At 67.1% G+C, this 19,010-nt stretch overlaps 1 protein-coding gene across 1 annotated transcript; it reads left to right on the top strand.

The window, feature by feature from the left end:
* Positions 1-596: 596 nt before the first annotated feature.
* STAC2 (SH3 and cysteine rich domain 2) lies at positions 597-17,390 on the top strand. Its single transcript, XM_075911311.2, has 11 exons — positions 597-838; positions 9,637-9,943; positions 10,622-10,719; positions 11,095-11,179; positions 11,541-11,653; positions 11,992-12,064; positions 12,273-12,334; positions 12,849-12,946; positions 13,280-13,331; positions 14,431-14,568; positions 14,981-17,390. Exons 1-11 carry the CDS (start codon positions 749-751, stop codon positions 15,083-15,085), a joined length of 1,221 nt encoding a protein of 406 aa, XP_075767426.2. The 5' UTR covers positions 597-748; the 3' UTR covers positions 15,086-17,390.
* The last annotated feature ends 1,620 nt before the right edge of the window (positions 17,391-19,010 follow it).

Raw genomic sequence — 19,010 nt, 5'->3', positions numbered from 1 at the left:
ATCCAGCCAGGGGATGCGGCAGCCCCCCCCCCATCTAGCCAGGGGATGCGGCAGCCCCCCCCATCCATCCATCCAGGGGATGCGGCAGCCCCCCCCCATCCAGCCAGGGGATGCGGCAGCCCCCCAATCCAGCCAGGGGATGCGGCAGCCCCCCCATCCAGCCAGGGGGTGCGGCAGCCCCCCTTCCAGCCAGGACAGCCCTCCCCCTTCCTAGGTCTGCTCTGAAACTGACCAGCTGCCGACGGGGGGGCCCCCTGCAGAGCCGAGAGCCCCGGCTCCCACGGTGCGGGAAGGGGGGGGCAGCTCCACCCCCTCGCAGGGAGCCAATGGGCGGGCGGCGGCTGCCTCTGGATTAGCATAGCCAATGAGCGAGCGAGGTTAATGAACTTCTCGTAAAGCCGAGGGGGCGGAGCCAGGCAGCCTCCTAAATCAAACTTGGGCGCAGCGTGCGGCGGCGGCTCAGAGCGCGGGGACCGGGCGCCCAGCGCGGAGCGGCCGGGCCGGGCCAGGGGCAGAGCCGGGGGCGGCTGCAGAGGACAAGCCCGGCGCGGGGGCGGGGTTTTCTGCGCTCGGCTCGGGGGGGTTGTTGCATTAAAGCGGCGACCGAGAAGTTTTCTCTCCAAGTGGGAGCAGGGGGGGAGCCGGGGCCGCGCCCCCCCTCCCGGCGGGGGGGGGGGTTTATTCTCCCAAGCCAGCACAGGGGGGGGGTCTCTCTCCCTCCCCCTCGTGCCCCAGTGGCGCCCGCACCATGACGGAGCTGACGGAGAAGGAGAACGACCCCCAGGGCGCAGATGCCCAGCGGTGCCCGGGCACCTTCGCCAGCCCGCAGGAGACCAAGGTAACGCGGAGCCCGGACGCCTGCCTCTGCCCCCCACCCGCCTGGAGAGACGTTGACTTGCAGCCCCCCCTTTACTCCTCTGCCCCCCTTCCTCTCCCCCCCCCTGACGCGCGTCCTGCGCGGTGCCAATGGGCCCTTTTCCAGCCGGGGGGCGCACGCCTGCCCCGCTCGGAGCGCCGCCTGCCCCGGGGCACTTTGGCTTGTCAGCGGCCGCGGGGAGGGACGAGCGGCCCCTTTGGGGGGCTGGCGGGGGCTCTCGCTGAGCGCCCCCTTGGCACTAGCTTGATCCTCCTGCGGGGCGACCCAGGAGGCTGCCCTGACAGAGACCTGCCCCCTCTTGCTGCACCAGACGATGCTTAAACTCCTCAATGGGTGGGGATGGGGAGAGGGATTGTTTTGCTTGTATTCTTCTCCCCCCCACCCCCCAAAAAAACCAAAAAACCTGCCAGCGCCTGGAGCTTGGCATCTGGCTTCGCTCCTGGCCTCAGCCAAATGGGGTTTCCAAGAGAACAGCTGGGACGCCTCTGCTTCCCCCTGCATAACCGGGGATGGGGCACTCCAGGGGTGGGGTGTCTTGCGGCCGGGCAGGGTGGGGAGGGTGCCGGGGTCTGGCAAGAGGCAGGGTAGCGCTGCGGCAAGGGGATCTCTTCTCCCCCAAGCTTCATGGGAGGCCTCTTTGGCATCACCTTGGCGTTGCAGCAGCCGGAGCGGAGAGGGGAGAGCCCCTGGGGATGTTGGGGGGCAGAGGACGAGGAGTTCAGTGGGAGATTTACACGTGGGGATTTGGAAGGGGAGGGGTCACCGCTTCAGGCTTCATTCAAAACACTTCGAGCAAACCCAGCAGACAGGGACCGACCTGGTGCAGAAACCAGGCCTCTTACCCCCCCCATCCTGTCTGGACTCCCCCAGTTTGACGTACTAGAACTGCGGGGAGCCCGTGCAGTTCCGGGGCGTAAGGCAGAAGCGGAGTCCTGGTGGGTTGCTGGGCTGGAAGGAAAAGGGGGAGCAGATTTTACAGGGGCTCGTGGCGGGGGGGCTCAGTGCCGCCGTGACACAAGCAGAGGGTCGGAAAGGAGGGACGTTCGGGGTGCGATTTGCTGCTTTTGCTCTCGCCCTGGCGTAGGACGGCTTGGTGGGTGCCTGTGGAGTGATGCTGGTTGGATGCCAGTGTAAACGCAAGTGGATTCAGGCCTGGCTTCCTTTTCGCGAGAGGTGCTGTCCATGGCTCGGGTGTGTCTGGCTGGTGCCCGTCGCTACCCCGCTCTGGCATGTGGCTGGAGTAAAATGGATCCTGTGTGTTTGTGACTCGTTTGGGGGGGCTGGGCATACAGCCTGCAGGCCATGTGTTTTTTGTGGGGCTGGGCCCACAACCTGGAGGCTGAGGGTTTGGGGGGGCTGGGCCCATACCCTGGAAGTGTGGGCTGGGGGTGGGCCCACAGCTTGGAGGCCGAGGGTGCGGGGGGCTGGGCGTACATTCCAGAGGCATTGGTTTTGGGGGGGACTGAAGCCTCACTTCCAACTCACCCCAGAACCATACAGGATCCCCAGAGATGGCACATGCCTTGGATGGGGCAGGTAGCATCTGGGGTCTCCCTGCGGCGTGTTCGAACCACGGTTGGAAGCCAGACTTGAGTGATGAGCTGTCTCCGGCAGTGCCTTTGGGACCCTTGGGGTAGGGGCTGCCCCCCCACTCTGTATCGGGGGGGCGGTCCTGGGGGCAGCAGGCCCTGCTGTGAGCCCTCGGCCGCAGGAGCGTTCCTCACGCGATGTGGGCCCCGGTCTGCGAACCGGGTCGGCCACGGTGGCTGCAGCAGGCTCTGAGCCTGTCCTCCGTCCGAGTGGCAGGGACTGAACTGGGGCGCCTGGGGGGCTGGTTGAAGTAAAATCCCGCTGGTGCCCCCCAGTGTTCCCTCTAATTGCTTGCATCCATGTGCGGAATAAATGTTCTGCGCAGTGAGGCCTGTGCGGACGTGCACCACCCGTAGAAACACCCGCTGCTGGCTGGGGGCGCTCTGCTCAGCAGCTGAGCAGCGTGTGACTCTCCTGGGTGGCCGCCCAAGCACTCAGCATACAGGGCACCCTGCTGCTGCCGGCGTGTAATGAGCAGAGGGGCTGGAGGCGTTTTGCAGGGGGACCCAGTGACTCCCCTGCCGGCGCAGCGATCTGGGCACCCGCGAAAGGCTCTGGAGGGGCGACCACCCGGGCGCTGCCTCTGCTCTGCCTGCCCCCCATGCCCCCCGAGTGGGGGGGCAACTCCATTTAGAGGCCCGGGAAGGGCCGAGGCCTAAGCGTTTCCACCAGGCCTGTCTCTGCTGTGGGTGCCTGGCGGTGACCGCATAGACCATCCCTGCGCCTCGGGCCCAGGAGACAGGTGTGTGTGTGTGGGGGGGGGGGGGGGGGGGGGATTTCTCCCAGCCCAGGGCAGGCCCTGACCGTTCCCGCGCCGGGCAGGGTGGATGCAATGTGCCCAGAGAGCGGCTTTCCGGGCCCCTGGCTGCCCATCAGCAGGGACCCACCTGCTCTTTCCGCATGCTGCCTGGTTGTCCCCCCCTCGCCATCCTGCCGGCTGCCCACCCAGGCAGGTTGGCATCCTCCACCCCCTGGTCCCTCCAATCAGTGTGCCAGCTGCCCTCTCAATGAGAGCCTTTCCGGCCCTGTCCTGGGAAGGGGGCATGTGGGGCCAGGTTGCCTCTGGGGGCTCCCCGCGTGGGGGGCAGCGGGAAAGAGGCTTGGGCGCAGAATCCGCCCCGATCTGCTTCCTGCAGCAGGACTCTGCCAGGTGGGGGGTGCAGTCGCTGCCCCTGCCCAGCAGGGGACCCCAAGAAAATGCTGGATCAGTGGTGTAAAAACTCCCCCCAACTTCAGCCTGGTCTCAAACGGGGAGCTGCATGGGGGGGGATTGGTTTTGGGGTGGCTGCTGAGAGAGAGGCTCTAGTCATTGTGCCCCATGCTACATGGCAGGGAGTGGGGGGTACATGGGGGGGGCATGAGGCTAAGTCAGATCTGGGGCAGCCTGGCTCAGTGCAGCAGTGGGGACCCCAGGGAGCCGACCCCACAGTCCATGCTGTGGCCGAGCTCCTTGACCTGCCCTGAGGGGATGGGGGAGCGGAGAAGGGGTCAGAGTCTGTGGGGATGGGCTGGCTGGAAGCAGCCCCCACGTAAACCCAGAGTCTCCCTCCCCCCGTTGGACCCCGATGGCCCTTGGAGCAGCGTTTCGCCTCAGCAGGGCGACTGGGAAGAGGATCTGGAGGCTGGTTACAGGATGGGCCTGGTTCGAGCCCCCAAACGATGGGATCCGTCCCGGCGGCTGCCGCGGCAGAAACACCCGACGCTTTCCTCTGGGGCCTTGGGGCTGCCGTTCCCCTGCCCAGCCGGCTGCCTTGCGGAGGCAACGGGTGTCTGCCGACCTGGGCTGGCTGGGCCTTGACGTTCCCGCCCCTGGATCTCCCCAGCTGCGCCCCTGCCTGGCCCAGAGATGAGACCTTGGGGGTGACATGCGCAAGCCCAGCTCAGCATCGGCACTGCCCCCTGCACCCTCGCGTCTCCCCGGGCTGCTGCAGCCCCTCCCCAGGGATCCCCTGCCTTCTCCAGCCTGCTTACTCCCCCCTCCCCGCCAGGGGCTGATCAGTCCTGGGATCTCTGCCCTGACTGTCTCCCTTTTAAGGCCTTTATTTCCCCAGGCAGCAGGCCAGAGGGGTGGGAATCCCAGTTCCCTTTGGGGGAGGCCTCTGCAGCTGCTGGAGGAGGGGCTGATGGGAGCAGGATGTGGCGAGGAGGGAGAATGGGGGAGGGGGGACCTGCTGGGGGGGGGCAGGGGAGATTCTTGTAGCTCATCGCTCCGTGGGGAAAGGGGGGTGGGTGTGTCTAATACGCCTCCCTGCTAGGCACATCCATTCGCCAGTTAAAACCCTTATAAAGAGCCGAGCAGCTGCCTCCCCTTTCCCTGATGTGTGGGACACGGCCCCCGGCCTGGCAGTGTGTTTGGGGAATCCACGGCCGGATCCCTGCCACCCTGCACCTCCTAACCCCCCCCCCCCCGGATGTTCAGTTGCCAGGGCCAGGCCAGCACTTGGTACGGCTGGAGGAGGGAGCCTGGCACGGATCCACTCTCTGGGCAGGCCCATGCGCAGCCGGCCATGGCTCCTCTGCCTTTGCCGCTGGGCACCCCTCGGCCGAATCCCGGCCATGCCCCCTCCTGCATCTGCAGCGCCATGAGACCCTCTCCCCTCTGATCCGGGGGGGCAAATGTCACTGCCCCGGTTCTCAGAGCTGGCCCATGGGGAGGCACGGAGGGGCGTCTGCCCCCTCCCCTGAGCTGAGGCGGCGCTGGGGGGGGCTGCCCTGGGTCATCCCGCGCGGGGCAACGTTTGTCCGGAGGAATGGGGGCTGCGTGGTGGGGGGACCCACTCGGCAAAGCTGGGACCAGGTGCCGGGTTTGGAACATCTCCTGACGTTTGGCTCCTGGGTTGGATCCATTGTGGGGCGCTCTGTCTCCCTCTGCTGGCTGCCCTGCTCTGCATCCTCCCAGCTCAGGGCAAGGGGCCGCTGGTTCTAGTCCCGCTGGCGCCCATGGGGTGGAGTGGAGGATGCCAGGTCTCTCGGGGGGAGGGGTGTTCCCTATATGCCCTCCACAGCCCCTGGGGCCCCCCTACCCCACCCCAGGGCACTTTCCTGGTGGAGGAGTCATGTCAGGCTCACTGGCCCCCTCTAGGGGCAGGGGGTTGTGTCTGTGCCTCCCTCGGGCTGGTCACACCTTCGCTCCCGGGGATGCTGGCTGGAGGGGCACATGCTGGCCGGAGGGGGGCAGGCTCATGGCCGGGGGGGCAGCGCTGCGGGCTCATCCCGTCTCTGCTCTGCCGCGCCTGCCTTTTCCGCCGCTCTGTGCAGCAGCATCTAGGGCAGGTTAAAAATAGATCCGGGGTGGGGCTGGGTGTCAAAGAATCTCGGGCTTCCTAGCAGCCGTGGCGCGGGCAGGCTCGGGGGAGCGGCGGAGGGATAAAAGCGAGCACTGTGGATGGCGTCTTGTCCCCCCCCCCCACCTGCCCGGGCCTCGTGAGCGTCTCTCGCATCCTCGCAGGCCGGCTTGGATTCGGGCTCCTCTTGTGAGCAGCCAGTCAAAGGGCCTGGGGAGAGCCAGGAAGCATCGGGGGGGGGGGGGGGGGGAATCTGTGTCCTCGCTGTCATTTACCATCCTCCTGAGACACCCTCTCCACCCCCCACCCCTCCCTATGAGAGTAGCCTGATGGGAGACACGGCCCAGCCCTCCCCAGCAACCCTACAATAAACGGGGCAGGAAGCTGCGCCCTGCAACCCTACAATAACAAACCACCGCGCCGCTTGGACCTACAGGACAAAGCAGAACAGCGCCTACAGCCCTTGGGCTCGCCTGAGACTTAACCCCTCTCCCCCCCCCCCCAGGCGTGGGGCTTGCCTGAGACTTAACCCCTCCCCCCCGCAGCCTTGGGGCTCGTCGGCGCCAGCAGGGGGGTGGGATTGGAAGGGACACGGGGGGGATGAAACCAGCCGAAGGCGTCGCTCTGGGGAGAACCTGATGGGACCCGTGGACGGTTCCAGCCTCCCAAGCAGCCAGCTGGCGACGCCCAGCCCCACACAGATGTTGGGCGATTAAAGAAAGACTCTGGGGATTATGGGTTTAAGGGGGGGGGGGGGGGGGGGGGAGTCCATTTAGTGCTAGTGAGAGAGTGAAATTGCCCAGGCACTTGAGCATCAAGAAGGGGGGCGATTGACTGACACCCCCCCCACACACACACCTGTTCGCCCTGCCCTGCCAGTGCCCCTCACTCCCCGCCCAGCCCCCATGGCCCCACTCCCAGCCTGCAGGAGAAGGGTTGTTCGGGGGGGGGCTGCGGAAAGTGGGGGGGCAGATGTTGGCTGCCAACTGCCTGTTCCCCTTCCATGGCTGGGAACCGGCCTTTTGCCCTTAGAGGCGTCACCCTAGGGCAGCTCTGAGAGGGGCCTGGGCTGGGGGAGGGGCTGGGATTGGGGCGGGGGGGGGGCTGTGAGCGGTGCCTTCTGCTGGAGGGGGGGGGGGCAGTGGCTGCTGGGCGGGTGTGAATGAGCCAGGCTTGGCTGAAGAGCCAAGAAGGGGCAGCCCCAAAGGGGAGCAGGAAGGCTCCCTGAATCCAGGGGTGGTTAAGTGGGGGGGGGTTGGTAGCCTCACCATCTCTGTGGATGGATCCAGGTCCCATTTGAGTCCAATACCCCCCCCCCCCATGTTCCATTTGTGTCCCAGCATCTGGGGAGGGGCAGCAGCAGGATGGCGGGGGGGTGGCAGGTCAGAAGTGGGGGGGGCACGATGGGTGGGGGGCAGCAGGGCGGGAGTGAGGACGAGCGGGGGGCAGTAGGTCAGGAGTGAGGGGGGGAACGGCACAATGGGTGGGGGATGGCAGGGCGGGCGTGAGAGGGTGGCAGGACGGGCGTGAGGGGGCGCTGGACTCTGAGGGGAGCCTGAGGCTCGGTTAGCAAGGGGCAGGGTGGTGGGATGGGGGGGTATCACCAGATCCGGGGGTGGGCAGGAGGCTAGGGACCGCACTGTTCCCCACCCTCCCCCAGCTGGCATCTTCCCCCCCCCTCCATCTAATTAAGATCTCTTGACGAGTCCCTGTGCTCGCGGTTAATCACCTTCGGCTCTCCGAGGAGGGACTGGGAAGCCAGCCAAGCGGTGTGACATTACCCGCCCCGGCGCCCTGCCCGCTGCTGCCATGCCCCGAGCTGGGCCCGGGCTGCCTGGAGACAATGAGGGAGCAGACCCCTGAGGCCTGGCGGTGCCCCCTCAGCCCCCTGGCACACGGGCCGCTTGCCGGGGGGGGGGCAGCCAGAGGGACGGGCGGACTGAGAAATGCCAGGCCGAGTGCATGGCCCTGCAGACGTGTTCCCATCTGCGTGCGGAGTTCGGTGCCTCCCCCTATGCCCCTCCCCGGGGGGGCTGTGCCAGGGTAGGGGTACGAGGTAAGGGGCACGGTGGCTGTTCCTCTCGTCCGCTCTTGAGGGTGCTGCGCGAAGTGCTTCACTCGCCTCTCCTGGGTGGGGAAACTGAGGCATGGGGTGGGGGAAGGGCCTTGCTCCAGATTGCTCTGCACCCCCCCCCCCCCCCCACACACACACACACACACTCACACAAATCGGCTGCAGAGCTGGCTAAGGGAGCCCAGGCGTCTTGCTGTCTTGTTTTGACCGGGGGATGCAGCTCCCTTTGGTGAGAAGGGTCCCTCCCTTGGATGCTCCCCGGCACAGCTGAGATGGCGTGAGCCGGGCAGGGGACTCTGGAGTAGCCCAGCGAACGTGGCTGTGCCAGGCCTCTGCCAGCCCCACGGCTCCCTCTCCCCACACCTGGCCCTGCAGCTCCTTCACCCCGGCTTTGCCTGCTGCTAGGCCTCTCCCTTCTTCCCAGCGCGATCCCCCCCAGGCTGGGCCCTGCAGCCCCGCGCTGGCCGTGGGGGGCAGAGAAGAGCCCCGCTGGCACGGGCCTGCCCTGCCGGTGGGTGTGACGGGTGCCAGGACCCTGGATTAAACCTTGGAAGGCCGAGCACTGTGGTCGGGGGGCGCTGGGGGACCAGAGGTGGGAGCGGGCATGGCCCAGGCAGACAGAATCTGGCTGTTCCACAGCTCCCGGGGCTGCCACGCCCGTGCCGGGCACCGTGCCATGAGGGACAAGCTACCGCTCTGCAGAAGAGGGAGGGATCTGGCTGCGGTACTAGCCAGGCCTGGGTGCCAGGCTCCTTCACAGCTGGGCTGAAACGTTGGCCCCAGCGAGCGACTATTTTAGCCGCAGTGGCTCTGTCGGGCGCGTTGCCCTGCGGCAGCAGGATGGGAAAGGCCTCGTGGATCGTGGCAGCTGCGGCCGTGCCCCTAGGAAACCCACCCGAGAGGCTCAGTGCTGCTCCACTGTGTGTCATGAGCCCTGTACTGGCAACAGCTCCCGGGGATTCCACCTTTGTGCAAATGAGAACGGGCTCGGCTCATCTCGCCCCACGCCGCATGCAGCAAGGCAATAGGGGGACCCAGACCTGTGCCGACGGTGCCTGATGCCCCACATGGCACCTGCCTGGGGGTTCAAAGGCCCAGATGCAGGCCTGCGTCTCAACCCTTTCCGGCTGCTTGTGCTTTGTGTGCGTGGCTGTGGCTTGAACAGCGGGGCGCCCGTGGGGCGGTGCCGAGCTCGGGGAACATCTCGGGCCCTGGCCCTGGCTAATTGCCTGGCTGGAGTCTCTCCTGGTTGATTATCCCAGCTGGCCGGGAGGGGTGGGCTGGAAGCCCCAGGTTCTAGCTCCTGACACCAGGAGCAGCTGGGGGGCCCTGGGTCACTGCAGGAAGCAGGGGAGATCCCGCACCATGGGGGGGGGGCGAGGGTGGTGAGGCTGGCATAGTGGGGTTGGGGAAAGGGAGGAGGCAATGAATGTGGGTGTGGCCAAGGGAAGTGGGTGTGGCTAAGGGCAGGGGTGGAGCTATCCATGATAGTGGCCTAGGCTTGTCCCAAAGAGTTTTAACCCTGTTTAGAATGGGAAGGGGGAGGAGCTAGTGAAAGGTTTAGGGGCGTGGCTAAGGGATGGAGTGGTGCTTTTAGGGGAGGAGCCCGATGGGGGCGTGGCTATGGGATGGGGGGGCGGGCCTATTTAGCTTTGGGATTGACAGATTACGCGAAAGCGCCTGCAAGCCCGGATTCTGGTTCTGGCAGGCGGAGGTGGGGTGCCCCCCGCCGTGGTTACTGAAGGAGGAGGGGGTGGGGTGATGCTCCATGGCCCCCCTGACGCCCCCGGGTCTCTGCTCTGCCCCCCCAGATGCAGAGGATCAAGCGCTCGCTGTCGCTCAAGACCATCCTGCGCAGCAAGAGCATGGAGAACTTCTTCCTGCGCTCCAGCAGCGAGCTGCGACTGCCCTGCGAGGTGCTGCTCAGCCCCCCCACGCCCCTGCCGCCCCCGTCCCCCCCGCCGGCGCCCGCCGAGGCCGTCCTGCTGCGGGCCGAGCTCTCGCCCGGCGCCTGCCACCGGGCCCTGGCGCCCCTCAAACCCCTGCGCACCCACAGCTTCCAGGAGTACGTCTTCAAGAAGCACAGCCCCTGCGAGCTGTGTCGCCAGCTCATCGTAGGTGGGTGCCGGGGCCTCGGCCCCACGGAGGGGAACGAACCCAGCCCTGCCGCTGCCACGCCCCACGGCCCCTGCCAGCCCCACCCTGCCTATGCCCTTTGCTCCCGCCCCACGGCCCCCTCTGCCCAGCCCTGCCGGTGCCCCCTGCTTCCGCCCCACGGCCCCCTCTGCCCAGCCCTGCCGGTGCCCCCCGCTTCCCCCCCACAGCCCCCTCTGCCCAGACTTGCTGGTGCCACGCCCCACGGCCCCTGCCAGCTCCACCCTGCCCGTGCCCTTCACTCCCGCCCCACGGCCCCTTCTGCCCAGCCCTGCCGGTGCCCCCCCCTCCTGCCACACAGCCCCCACTGCCCAGCCCTGCCCCCCAGCCCTGCTGGTGCCCCTCACTGCTGACTTACAGCCCCCTTGCTATTCCTGCTCTGAGCTTCATTCCTCTTCCCTCCTTGATATTGCGGAGAAAGTGCCAACTGGGTGAGACTTTCTGCCTCCTCCCTTCTCCCCTTCCCTCCATGCATGCAGGGAAACCGGCCTGGAATCCTGCCTGGGTCTCACCCCAAGGGCTGGCTCTGCCCCACATCCTGGTTGCTTTTGTCCCCCCTCCCACGAGGCCCTTCAGCCTTCCCCTGCCCCCGCCCCCGCCGGGCTGGGGCCTCTCACCCCCGTGTGTGCTTGTGTCCTGCAGGCAATTCGAAGCAAGGCCTGCGGTGTAAAACGTGCAAGGTGAGCGTGCACCTGTGGTGCTCGGAGGAGGTCTCGCACCAGCAGTGCCCGGGCAAGACGGTGAGTATCCACGGGGCTGGTTCGGGGGGGGGGGGCAACATCATCCTTTGCTGTGCCCCATTTCCTGGCAGGTGGGTGGGTGCACGCTGCTGCCCTCTGCTGGCTGCGACACCCCCCATCTTCCGCCGACCCGGCGCACTACCGCCCCCTGCTGGCAGCCCTGTGGGTGCTGCAGCCGCTCAGCTGGGCCAGGCTGGGGGAGTCCTGCTGGTGCCCCCTGGGGTGTATCTGTGTGACCCCTCGGGGGGCTGTGAAGTCCCAGAGTGGCCGGTGTGAAGGGGCCTCTGAGTCTGGGGTGGGTGGTGGCCCCCGCCTGCGGGCCCGAGGGGCTCCCCCCATCCCCCCATCACTGTTGCTTTTCTCGCCCTCCGCCAGGCGACCTCCTTCCGGCGCAACTTCAGCTCCCCCCTCCTGCTGCCGGAGCATCAGCAGGGCAGCCCCAAGGAGACGCCCCCTGCAGGTGAGTCTCCCCATCCCTCTGGAGCCATCGGGGCCCTTAACAGGACGTACCAAATGCCAGCTGCAGCGGGGGGGTGTGACTGGCACTGGGGTGGTGCTGGAGCAGTAGGGGGGACTGCAGGGATGTTCTTGGGGTGCTGCTCCCTTCGGGGGGGGCAGGAGGGGGATTACAGCCCTTGCAAGGAGAGAGGGCTAAGGACCATCCCTGGTAAGCCCCGCCCCGTATCTGGTAGGCCCCTCCCCTCATCTGGTAAGCCCCGCCCCTTGTGATAAGCCCCGCCCCCCAGAGCATAGTCCCCCAGCACACGGTTGGGTTACAGGCTGGCTTGGGATCTCTGACGCCCAGGCCCCCGTCTCCGCAGGCCCCAGTGGGAAGGTGGACCCTGTCTACGAGACGCTGCGCTATGGCACCTCGCTGGCCTACCTGAACCGCTCCAGCTTCAGCAGCACCTCGGAGTCGCCCACCAGGAGCCTGGTACGTGCCCAAGCTGGGGGGGGGGGGCACGGAGCCCACTCCTGGGGCCCCCGGGCAGCAGCCCCTGGCACACAGACTCTGTGTGGGGGGATCCGCCCGTCCCGACCCTCTTCCGGTGGCTCCTCCCTGTCCCGATCTCCGGCCATTGACAGCAGCGGGCGAGGGCGGCTTATCCATTGGCCCCACCCTCTGGAAGAGGGAAGCGGCGGCGCTCAGGGTGGGGAAGGGAGACTCCAGGGGGAAGAGGGATGCAGCTGGTGCTGGGGAGGAGCCGGGGGGGCACACTGGAACAGCCCAGCCAGTCTCTGCCCTACCCCCGGTGTCTCCGTCGCCCCCAGAGCGAGAAGGACGAGGCCGGGGAGGATGGCGACGGCAGCGCGCCGAGCGCAGAGGAGAGCTGCGGTGACAGCGGTAAGTATGGGGAGCGGTGGGGTGGCGCTGTCCCTTTAATACCCCCTTGCTGGGGGAGGGGGTGCCAGACATGAGCTCAGGGAGCCTTTCTCCCAGGGGCTGAAGGGTCCCTCGCGCCATCCCGTGCCCCCCTGCCCCCGCACTGGCCAGGGAGTGGGGGTGGGGCTGTGGGGGAGCCCGTGGGGCTGACTCTCCCCCTCTCTCTCAGTGTTCACGCCCCCCCTCGAGGGCGAAGGCACCAGCTCGGAGGAGAAGAGCCCTGAGCAGCAGGTGAGCTGCCCCCTAAGCCCACGCCTGTCCCCCCACATCTAGCCGGCCTCTGTCTCCCACAGGCACGCCCCAGGCTGGCTCCTGTGTCGCCAGAGACTCCTTTCTGCCCCCCAGCCTCTCCTGAGCCCATGGCCCGCTCCTCTCCCCGATTCTGGGTGGTGCTGGGCTGGGGGGGGGGTCATGGGAAACAGGGCTGAGATGCAGGTGATGGGATATGGGCTGTGGGGATGGGTGGGGCTGTGGGTTGGGGGGGTGGGCTGTGGGCACAGGCCCTAGGAAATGGAGCTGGGGTGCAGGCGATGGGTGCAATGGGATATGGGCCGTGGGGATGGGTGGGGCTGTGGGTTGGGAGGGGGGGGCTGTGGGCGCAGGCAATGGGGTGCAGGCGATGGGTGCGATGGGACGTGGGCTGTGGGGGGCTATGGGCGCAGGCAAGGGGGGCCGTGGGGCGGGGGCCCTGGGGAACGTGAGTCCCGTCAGTGAGCGGGCCGGGCCCTGGCTCTCGTCGCTGCAGGCTGCCGGGGGCTCTGCGCGGAAGGACGTCTCCCCCATGTACTCCTACGTGGCTCTCTACAAGTTCCTGCCCCAGGAGCACAACGACCTGCCCCTGCAGTAAGTGCCCGTCCCTGGGGCGGAGGCGGAGCAGCCCTGGGTCCCCGGGGGGGGCTGTGAGCAGGGGCTGGCCCCGCATAGACCGTGAATGGGGGCTGGGGGGGACGGGCAGATGCCCCAGGGTCTTGGCTCCAGGCCTCGCACAGCGACCCACCCGAGCAGCCCTGGGGTGGCTGGGCTCCCGGACCCGGGAGAGAGTGGGGCAGCCACGTCCCCGTCAGCTACCCCGTGGCGGGCAGAGGTGCGGGGGATGGGAAGTGTCATGGGGCCAGCGGATCCCAGCCCCCACCCCCCCAAGCTAACCCCACCCTGCCCCCCCATCTCTGTCCCCAGACCCGGAGACAGGATCATGCTGGTGGACGACTCCAATGAAGACTGGTGGAAGGTGGGTGAGGGCGCCGGGGGGCAGATGGAGCTGTGGCGGGGGGGGGGGGTGTCTGGTAGGGAGGGTGGAGGGGCAGGCTGGGGCCAGGCCGGGCCAAGTGGTAGATGGGTTAACATGGGACTGGATCTACCCCACCGGGGGGGAACCTCCTGCGAGTGCCCCACCCCCTCGTGCCACGTCCGGATGCTGCCCTAGAGCAGGAGCGCAGGCAGCAGGCTCCACGCACGAGCACACGCACAAGCACACGCACGAGCACACGCACGAGCGCTCCTGTGCACGCCCGCAGCCCCCGGCCGCAGGCCATGTGGACGCACATCTGGCTTCCTCTCCCAGTTGCCATGGAGACAGCCCCCTCCTCGCTGACGTGGCAGCTTTGGGAGCGTGGGTGCGATGCTGCCGGGCTGTCGCTGGCCTCCTGCCAGGAGGGGTAGCGGGGGGCGGGGGGAAACCCTGCACTGTGCCCCCCGCCCTGGGACCCCATGGCCTCCGCCACGCCAGGCATTGCTGCCCCTTCACCGCCCTATGCAAGTGTTACCGGGGGCGGGGTGCTGAGAGTGTTGGGAAGAGCTGTGTGTGTGGGTGTTGGGCTAGGAGGGCAGAGCTGGGTGGGTGTCGGGTGGTGTGGGGGTGTCGGGTTGTGTGGGGGTGGGGGTGTCGTGTGGGGGTGGGGGTGTCGTGTGGGGGTGTCGTGTGGGGGTGGGGGTGTCGGCTGGGGGTGTCAGCAGCGCTGGTGTTGCAGGGTGCATGTGAGAGGCAGCTGGACTCTCCCAGGAGAGGGAGCTGCATCCTAACACCCCCCACCCCCACCCCCACCGGGGGCTGCACTCACACGGTTGCTCCCTCCCCAGGTGAAATTGGCTGCCTCCCCCTGGGGCCCATGCTGCCAGGTGGGACCCTCTTGGTGATGGGGATGGGGAGGGTACCCTGGGGGGCAGGGATTGGGGCCTGGCTGAGAACTGGCCCCCCCAGCCTTCCCTCAAGGCCGGGCCGGCTGCAGGCACCAGGCTGGGCTGGAGCTGTGTGGCTGGGGGGGCGGTGGCCAGCGTGTGTCGCGAGCTGGGGGGGCAGCCGAGCTCACGGCCTGGCCGTGTCGCCGCAGGGCAAGCTGGGCGACAGGGTGGGCTTCTTCCCGGCCAACTTCGTGCAGCGGGTGCGTCCGGGCGAGAGCGTCTGGAAATGCTGCCGGCCCTTCTCCGGCAACAAGGAGCAGGGACAGATGAGCCTCAAGGAGAGCCAGGTATGGGGGGGGGGGGGGGTCTGCTGGGGGGCCGAGTGGGGGAAGGGAGGTCTGGCCGGGGAGCGGTTTCGGGGGGGGCTGTTTGTGCTGGCAGAGGGGCTCTGGGCTCGGCTGCAGGTGCATGGCTGAGCCTGACCCTGGGAGGACGGAGGGGGAGGGGGAGGGGGAAGCTTGTACTGCACCTTCCGCTGCCCCCTCCAGTTTGGGGTTGGGCCCCCGCACGCACTAACCTGCCGGTGGACATGGAGGTGGGTCGGAGGCTCCAGCCGGGAGTGATGGGGGAGCAGAGGGGGACTCAATTGGCCCACTCCCCCCCAGTGTGGTGCCCCGGGGCAACTGCCCCTCCCCCTGCCCGCCCACCCCTCTCTGCGCCACTGCCGCAGGCCTGACCCCGGACTCTCTCCTGCCCTAGATCTGCGTGGGCGTGGGGAAGAGCAAGGAGAACGAGGGCTTCATCAAGGTGACCAGTGGCAAGAAACGCGGCCTGGTGCCCGCCGAGGCGCTGACAGAGATCTGAGGGAGCCATCGCGCCGTCCGACTCGTTCTCCCGGCTGCGGGCCGGGGCCTCGCGCGCCTGCCGCAGCCCAGCACTCACTAGCCTGCCTCTCACCGCTTCCCCGTGCTCGGAGCACCTCCGCTAGAATTGTTCCCACACTGGACTCAGCGGGGTTTCCTTAGAGGGAGACTACACCCAGGCTGGCACCAAGGCCGTGCTGGCGGCACTCGCTTTGCCAGCAGAGGGCAGAATGGAGGGGTTAATTCCCACCCTCCCGATCCTACTCCCTCTGGCTTTGTTTTTGTAACCGGAGTGCCCGATTTCCCCAGCCACACGTGTGTCAATAGCCCCGCAGTGCAGCAAGTAGCAGGAGATTCCCCGGCGGTGTTTAAACCTTCGCCTCATTCCCATCTCTGTCTGATCCCGAGTGGGCAGCAGACTGAGCTGGTTCCAGGAGGATAACTCTGGATGCGCCTGGCCAAGGTGTTGCAGAGAGAGGGTCGCAATAGTTCATATGTCCAATGTTCCCCCCTTTCCCCCGGCTCCCAGTAGGCTACTGCTGCCCCCAGCCCCTTGCATGCATATCATGTATGGAAATCCCAGGACTCCAGGCTGGCCTCGTGGCTCGGCGGATCATGGGGCCTGCCCAGCGTGTGCGTGGGCACGGCCGGGTGTTCGTTTAATCGTGGAAACGAGGCGTGTTTGTCCTTTAACCACTCAGGGCTGGGCTCGAATGGGGCAAAGCCAAGGGGCAGGCCTGCTTCTTTCACACCTGGGCCACCAGGCTGGTGTGTGTGGGGGGGGCCTTGCCTCCCCCCAGGCTTCTTTGGCAGCCGTGGCTCCTGCGTGGACTCGCTGAGCCGACCTCAGGAATCTTCGCCCAGCTCTGCGGCAGCGTGAAAACACGAGGCTGTGCCCAGGCCCCTGTCGTCCTGGGGGCCGTGTCGCTGCCCATGTGGGGCCATTGCTCGTCCCCCCTCCCCCGTGGGGTACCCGTCCCTTTGCTGAGTAGGCTGTGACCCCCCCCCCCGTCATTTCCCTGGCTGAGCCACTGCTGGTGCTTAAGTGGGCATGGGGGTACCGAGATGGGGTGGCCCTAGATTCCATGCTCCTTAGGACTCCAGCCCTGATCTCATTTCTGCCTTGCGCCCCCCCCCCCCCGTTTCTCATGCAGCTTCTCTCGTGCCCGCCCCCCCCCCCCACTCCATGGACTGTCTGGGTTTGCTAGGGCACCTGCTCGACCTCCCTCCCACTGACGCTGTCTAGCTGCCATTGGAGCAGTAGGGGCTGCTGCAGTGCTGTGAGGGGGTGACTCCCTCCCCGCCGTGGGGGGGGGGAAGGGCTTCCAGACAGATGCCCACTGCAGGCAGACTGTGGGCTCGCCGTGGCCCGCCCACCCGCTTGTGTGCACATGATCACTGCAGCCCGCGGGGGCCACGTACCTGGCTCCACTCACCGAAGCAATAAGGGCTGGTGCCGACCCCCCCCCCCCCCCCCCCCCCCCACATGGAGCCGCCTCACCTGTACAGAGAATGCATGAGAGCCGGGTCCCCGGCCGGGCCGGCCTCCCCCCATTAAATGTTCCCATGTCACGTCCAGAGCTGAGTTGGGTGGTTTGTCGCTGTGCCAGTAAGGGGGGAGGGGGGCCTGCAGCTTCGGCCTTTCCTGAGCCCAATCTCATCCTTGGCCCTCCCGTCACCAGGGCGCACCTGCTTTTCCAGCCTCCTTTGGGTGGGGAAACTGAGGCCTGGAGCAGCGGGAGGGCTGGAGGTGGCAGATAGAGCTACGCCGGCTGGCTTGCCTCACCTGAGCGCCTCAGCCGGTGGGCAAAAGGCGGATTTTCCTGCGTTTATCAGTGTCCGAGGCTTTTTCCTCAGCTGGGATTAGACCTCAGGACTCCCGGTGCCCAAACCCCTTCCCCCTCCCCTGCTACAGCCACTAGGTAACGCTCCCCTCTCTTGCTCCCCTGCTCTAGAGAAAGGCTCCCGGAGGTAGGTGAGCTGGAGGGGGTGCAAAGACCCGGGATTCAGGGTGGCCAGAGGCCTGGGGTGCCGGTCAGCTAGGGAAGCAACAAACTGTTCCTTCCCGAAGCCACGCTGGGGCCGGGAGGCCGGCACAGGCAGCGGGGCGAAGACTTAATGAGGCCAGGTAATTGGCTCTGCTCCTCCTGTGACCCCAGTCGCGGGCTCCCCCCACCATAGAGCCCACCCGCCCCACAGCCCGCCTGCCCCCCCAGCCCTGCCCCCTGGATCCCACACTTTGGGGGCAGGCGTAATGGCCACAAGAGGCCAAAGTGGGCCTGGCCGTGCCCAGTGGCCAGCTCTGGTCCTGCCAGGGATGGCGTGGTCCCATGGGCCGAGGCGCGTCAGCGCTGGGTTATGGCCACGTGCCAGGAGGCAGCCCGGGCCCGTCAGGCTGCGTTAGCATCACCGGGCCTGGGTTAGGAATTTTCCACCCACCCACCCGTCACGTCACGTTGATGTTTTCTTCCACACAGCGGCCGGGGAGCAAAGCCACAGGGTGGCTCAGGCTGCGATGCAGCGGCAGGGAGGGCGGCTGCGGGAGGGGCTGGCGTGACGGGGATCTGTGCACCTCAGGGCCACGCCCCGCAGCTGGGCTGGGACCTGGCGCATCCCCTGATGGAGCCAGGTGATTTTAGTAATGGGGGGGGGGGGAGGTTGGGCCAGGGTCACAAGGCACTGCGCTAAGAGCCATCAATGCCCTCCAGCGGCACCGGGCACTGCACACACTGCGCCGGGAGCCATCCAAGTCCCCCCCAGACACAGGGTGCCCTTCCCCCACCAGCAGCTCCCCACTGCATAGCCTGGCCCGAGGCCAGAGGGACAGTGGGCACAGCCGGGGCACCTCACGGCACACGGCTTCTGCCGAATAAATAACCCGGCAGAGCTGCAGCCCCTCCTCCCCTAGCCCCCCACTGCTCCCAGCCAGGCAATGCTCTGAAAGGAATCCATGTGGCGCGCTCTGTCTCTTCCCAATTGTCCTGCAAATCAGTCCAGTTGGCACCAGCCAAGCCCTGCCAGAGCCTAGGAGCAAGTGGAGCAGAGGACTCTTGCAGGCGCCTGGCAGAGGCCAGTGGGGACAGAACCCGGCCCGCGAGGAGGGCAAGGGAGCAATCCCAGCACGGCAGCCCGAAGCAGAACCAAGTGCAACCCCCCCCGGTTAACGGTGCAGCTCACGAAGGATCCAGGGCGCTCGGTTTCCAGCCACAGCGCCAGGAACAGGAGCCGGGCTTGCAGGCCTGTACTCTGAGCACCGAGGAAAAGCAGCAGAGCACAGTTCTGTGCCCGCCGCAGCAGGGAGAGGTCACAGACCCAGCCCGGCTATTAATAACCTCGGTGGCTAGCCAAGGCGGGGCTAGCTCAGGGTCAAGCAGATCTCAGGCTTCAGGCCACGAGGGGTCAGGCAGGAACCGCGGCTTCAGCCACGTGCCTCGCTGGCTGAGGGCGGCTTTGGTGCCGGAGAGAAGAGCTGACTTCTGCATCTGCAGCAAGGACCCACTGCTAGAGCTGGGAGCAAGGGGAGAGGGGCCCAATGGTCAGAGCCAGGGCAGCAGGGACAGGGGGCAGCAGGGTAGACAGGCCCCTTGATTAGCTCTAGGGCAGCAGGGGTGGGATACTGGCACGGGTGGGATACTACCCCCTCCCCCGTTTGTTTGCCTGCATAGGGGCAGCAGCAGCGTGTGCACGTTAGGCAGGGCAGCCTGGTGATGCGCCTGGTTTGCAGCACCCCTGACACCCCAACTCACCAGCCCCCTGCAGCTCGCCCCCCCCCCCCTACGCTGACAGATTGGGAGCAGCGGGCTGGAGCTGTGCTGAGGCTCTGCTCCTACCTGGGGGCAGCTGGGAAGCTTCCCGGCCTGTCAGGACGTATCACGCTCAGGGCTCCGGCCAGGCGGGGATGCGCACGTCTCTGCTGGGCTACAGCC

The sequence above is a fragment of the Pelodiscus sinensis genome, chromosome 29 (assembly GCF_052426305.1).
Source record: "Pelodiscus sinensis isolate ZL-2025 chromosome 29, ASM5242630v1, whole genome shotgun sequence".
Classification (NCBI taxonomy): Eukaryota; Metazoa; Chordata; order Testudines; family Trionychidae; genus Pelodiscus; species Pelodiscus sinensis.
The sequence above is the reverse complement of the archived record's forward strand: the minus strand, read 5'-3'. Positions and strand labels throughout refer to the sequence as shown.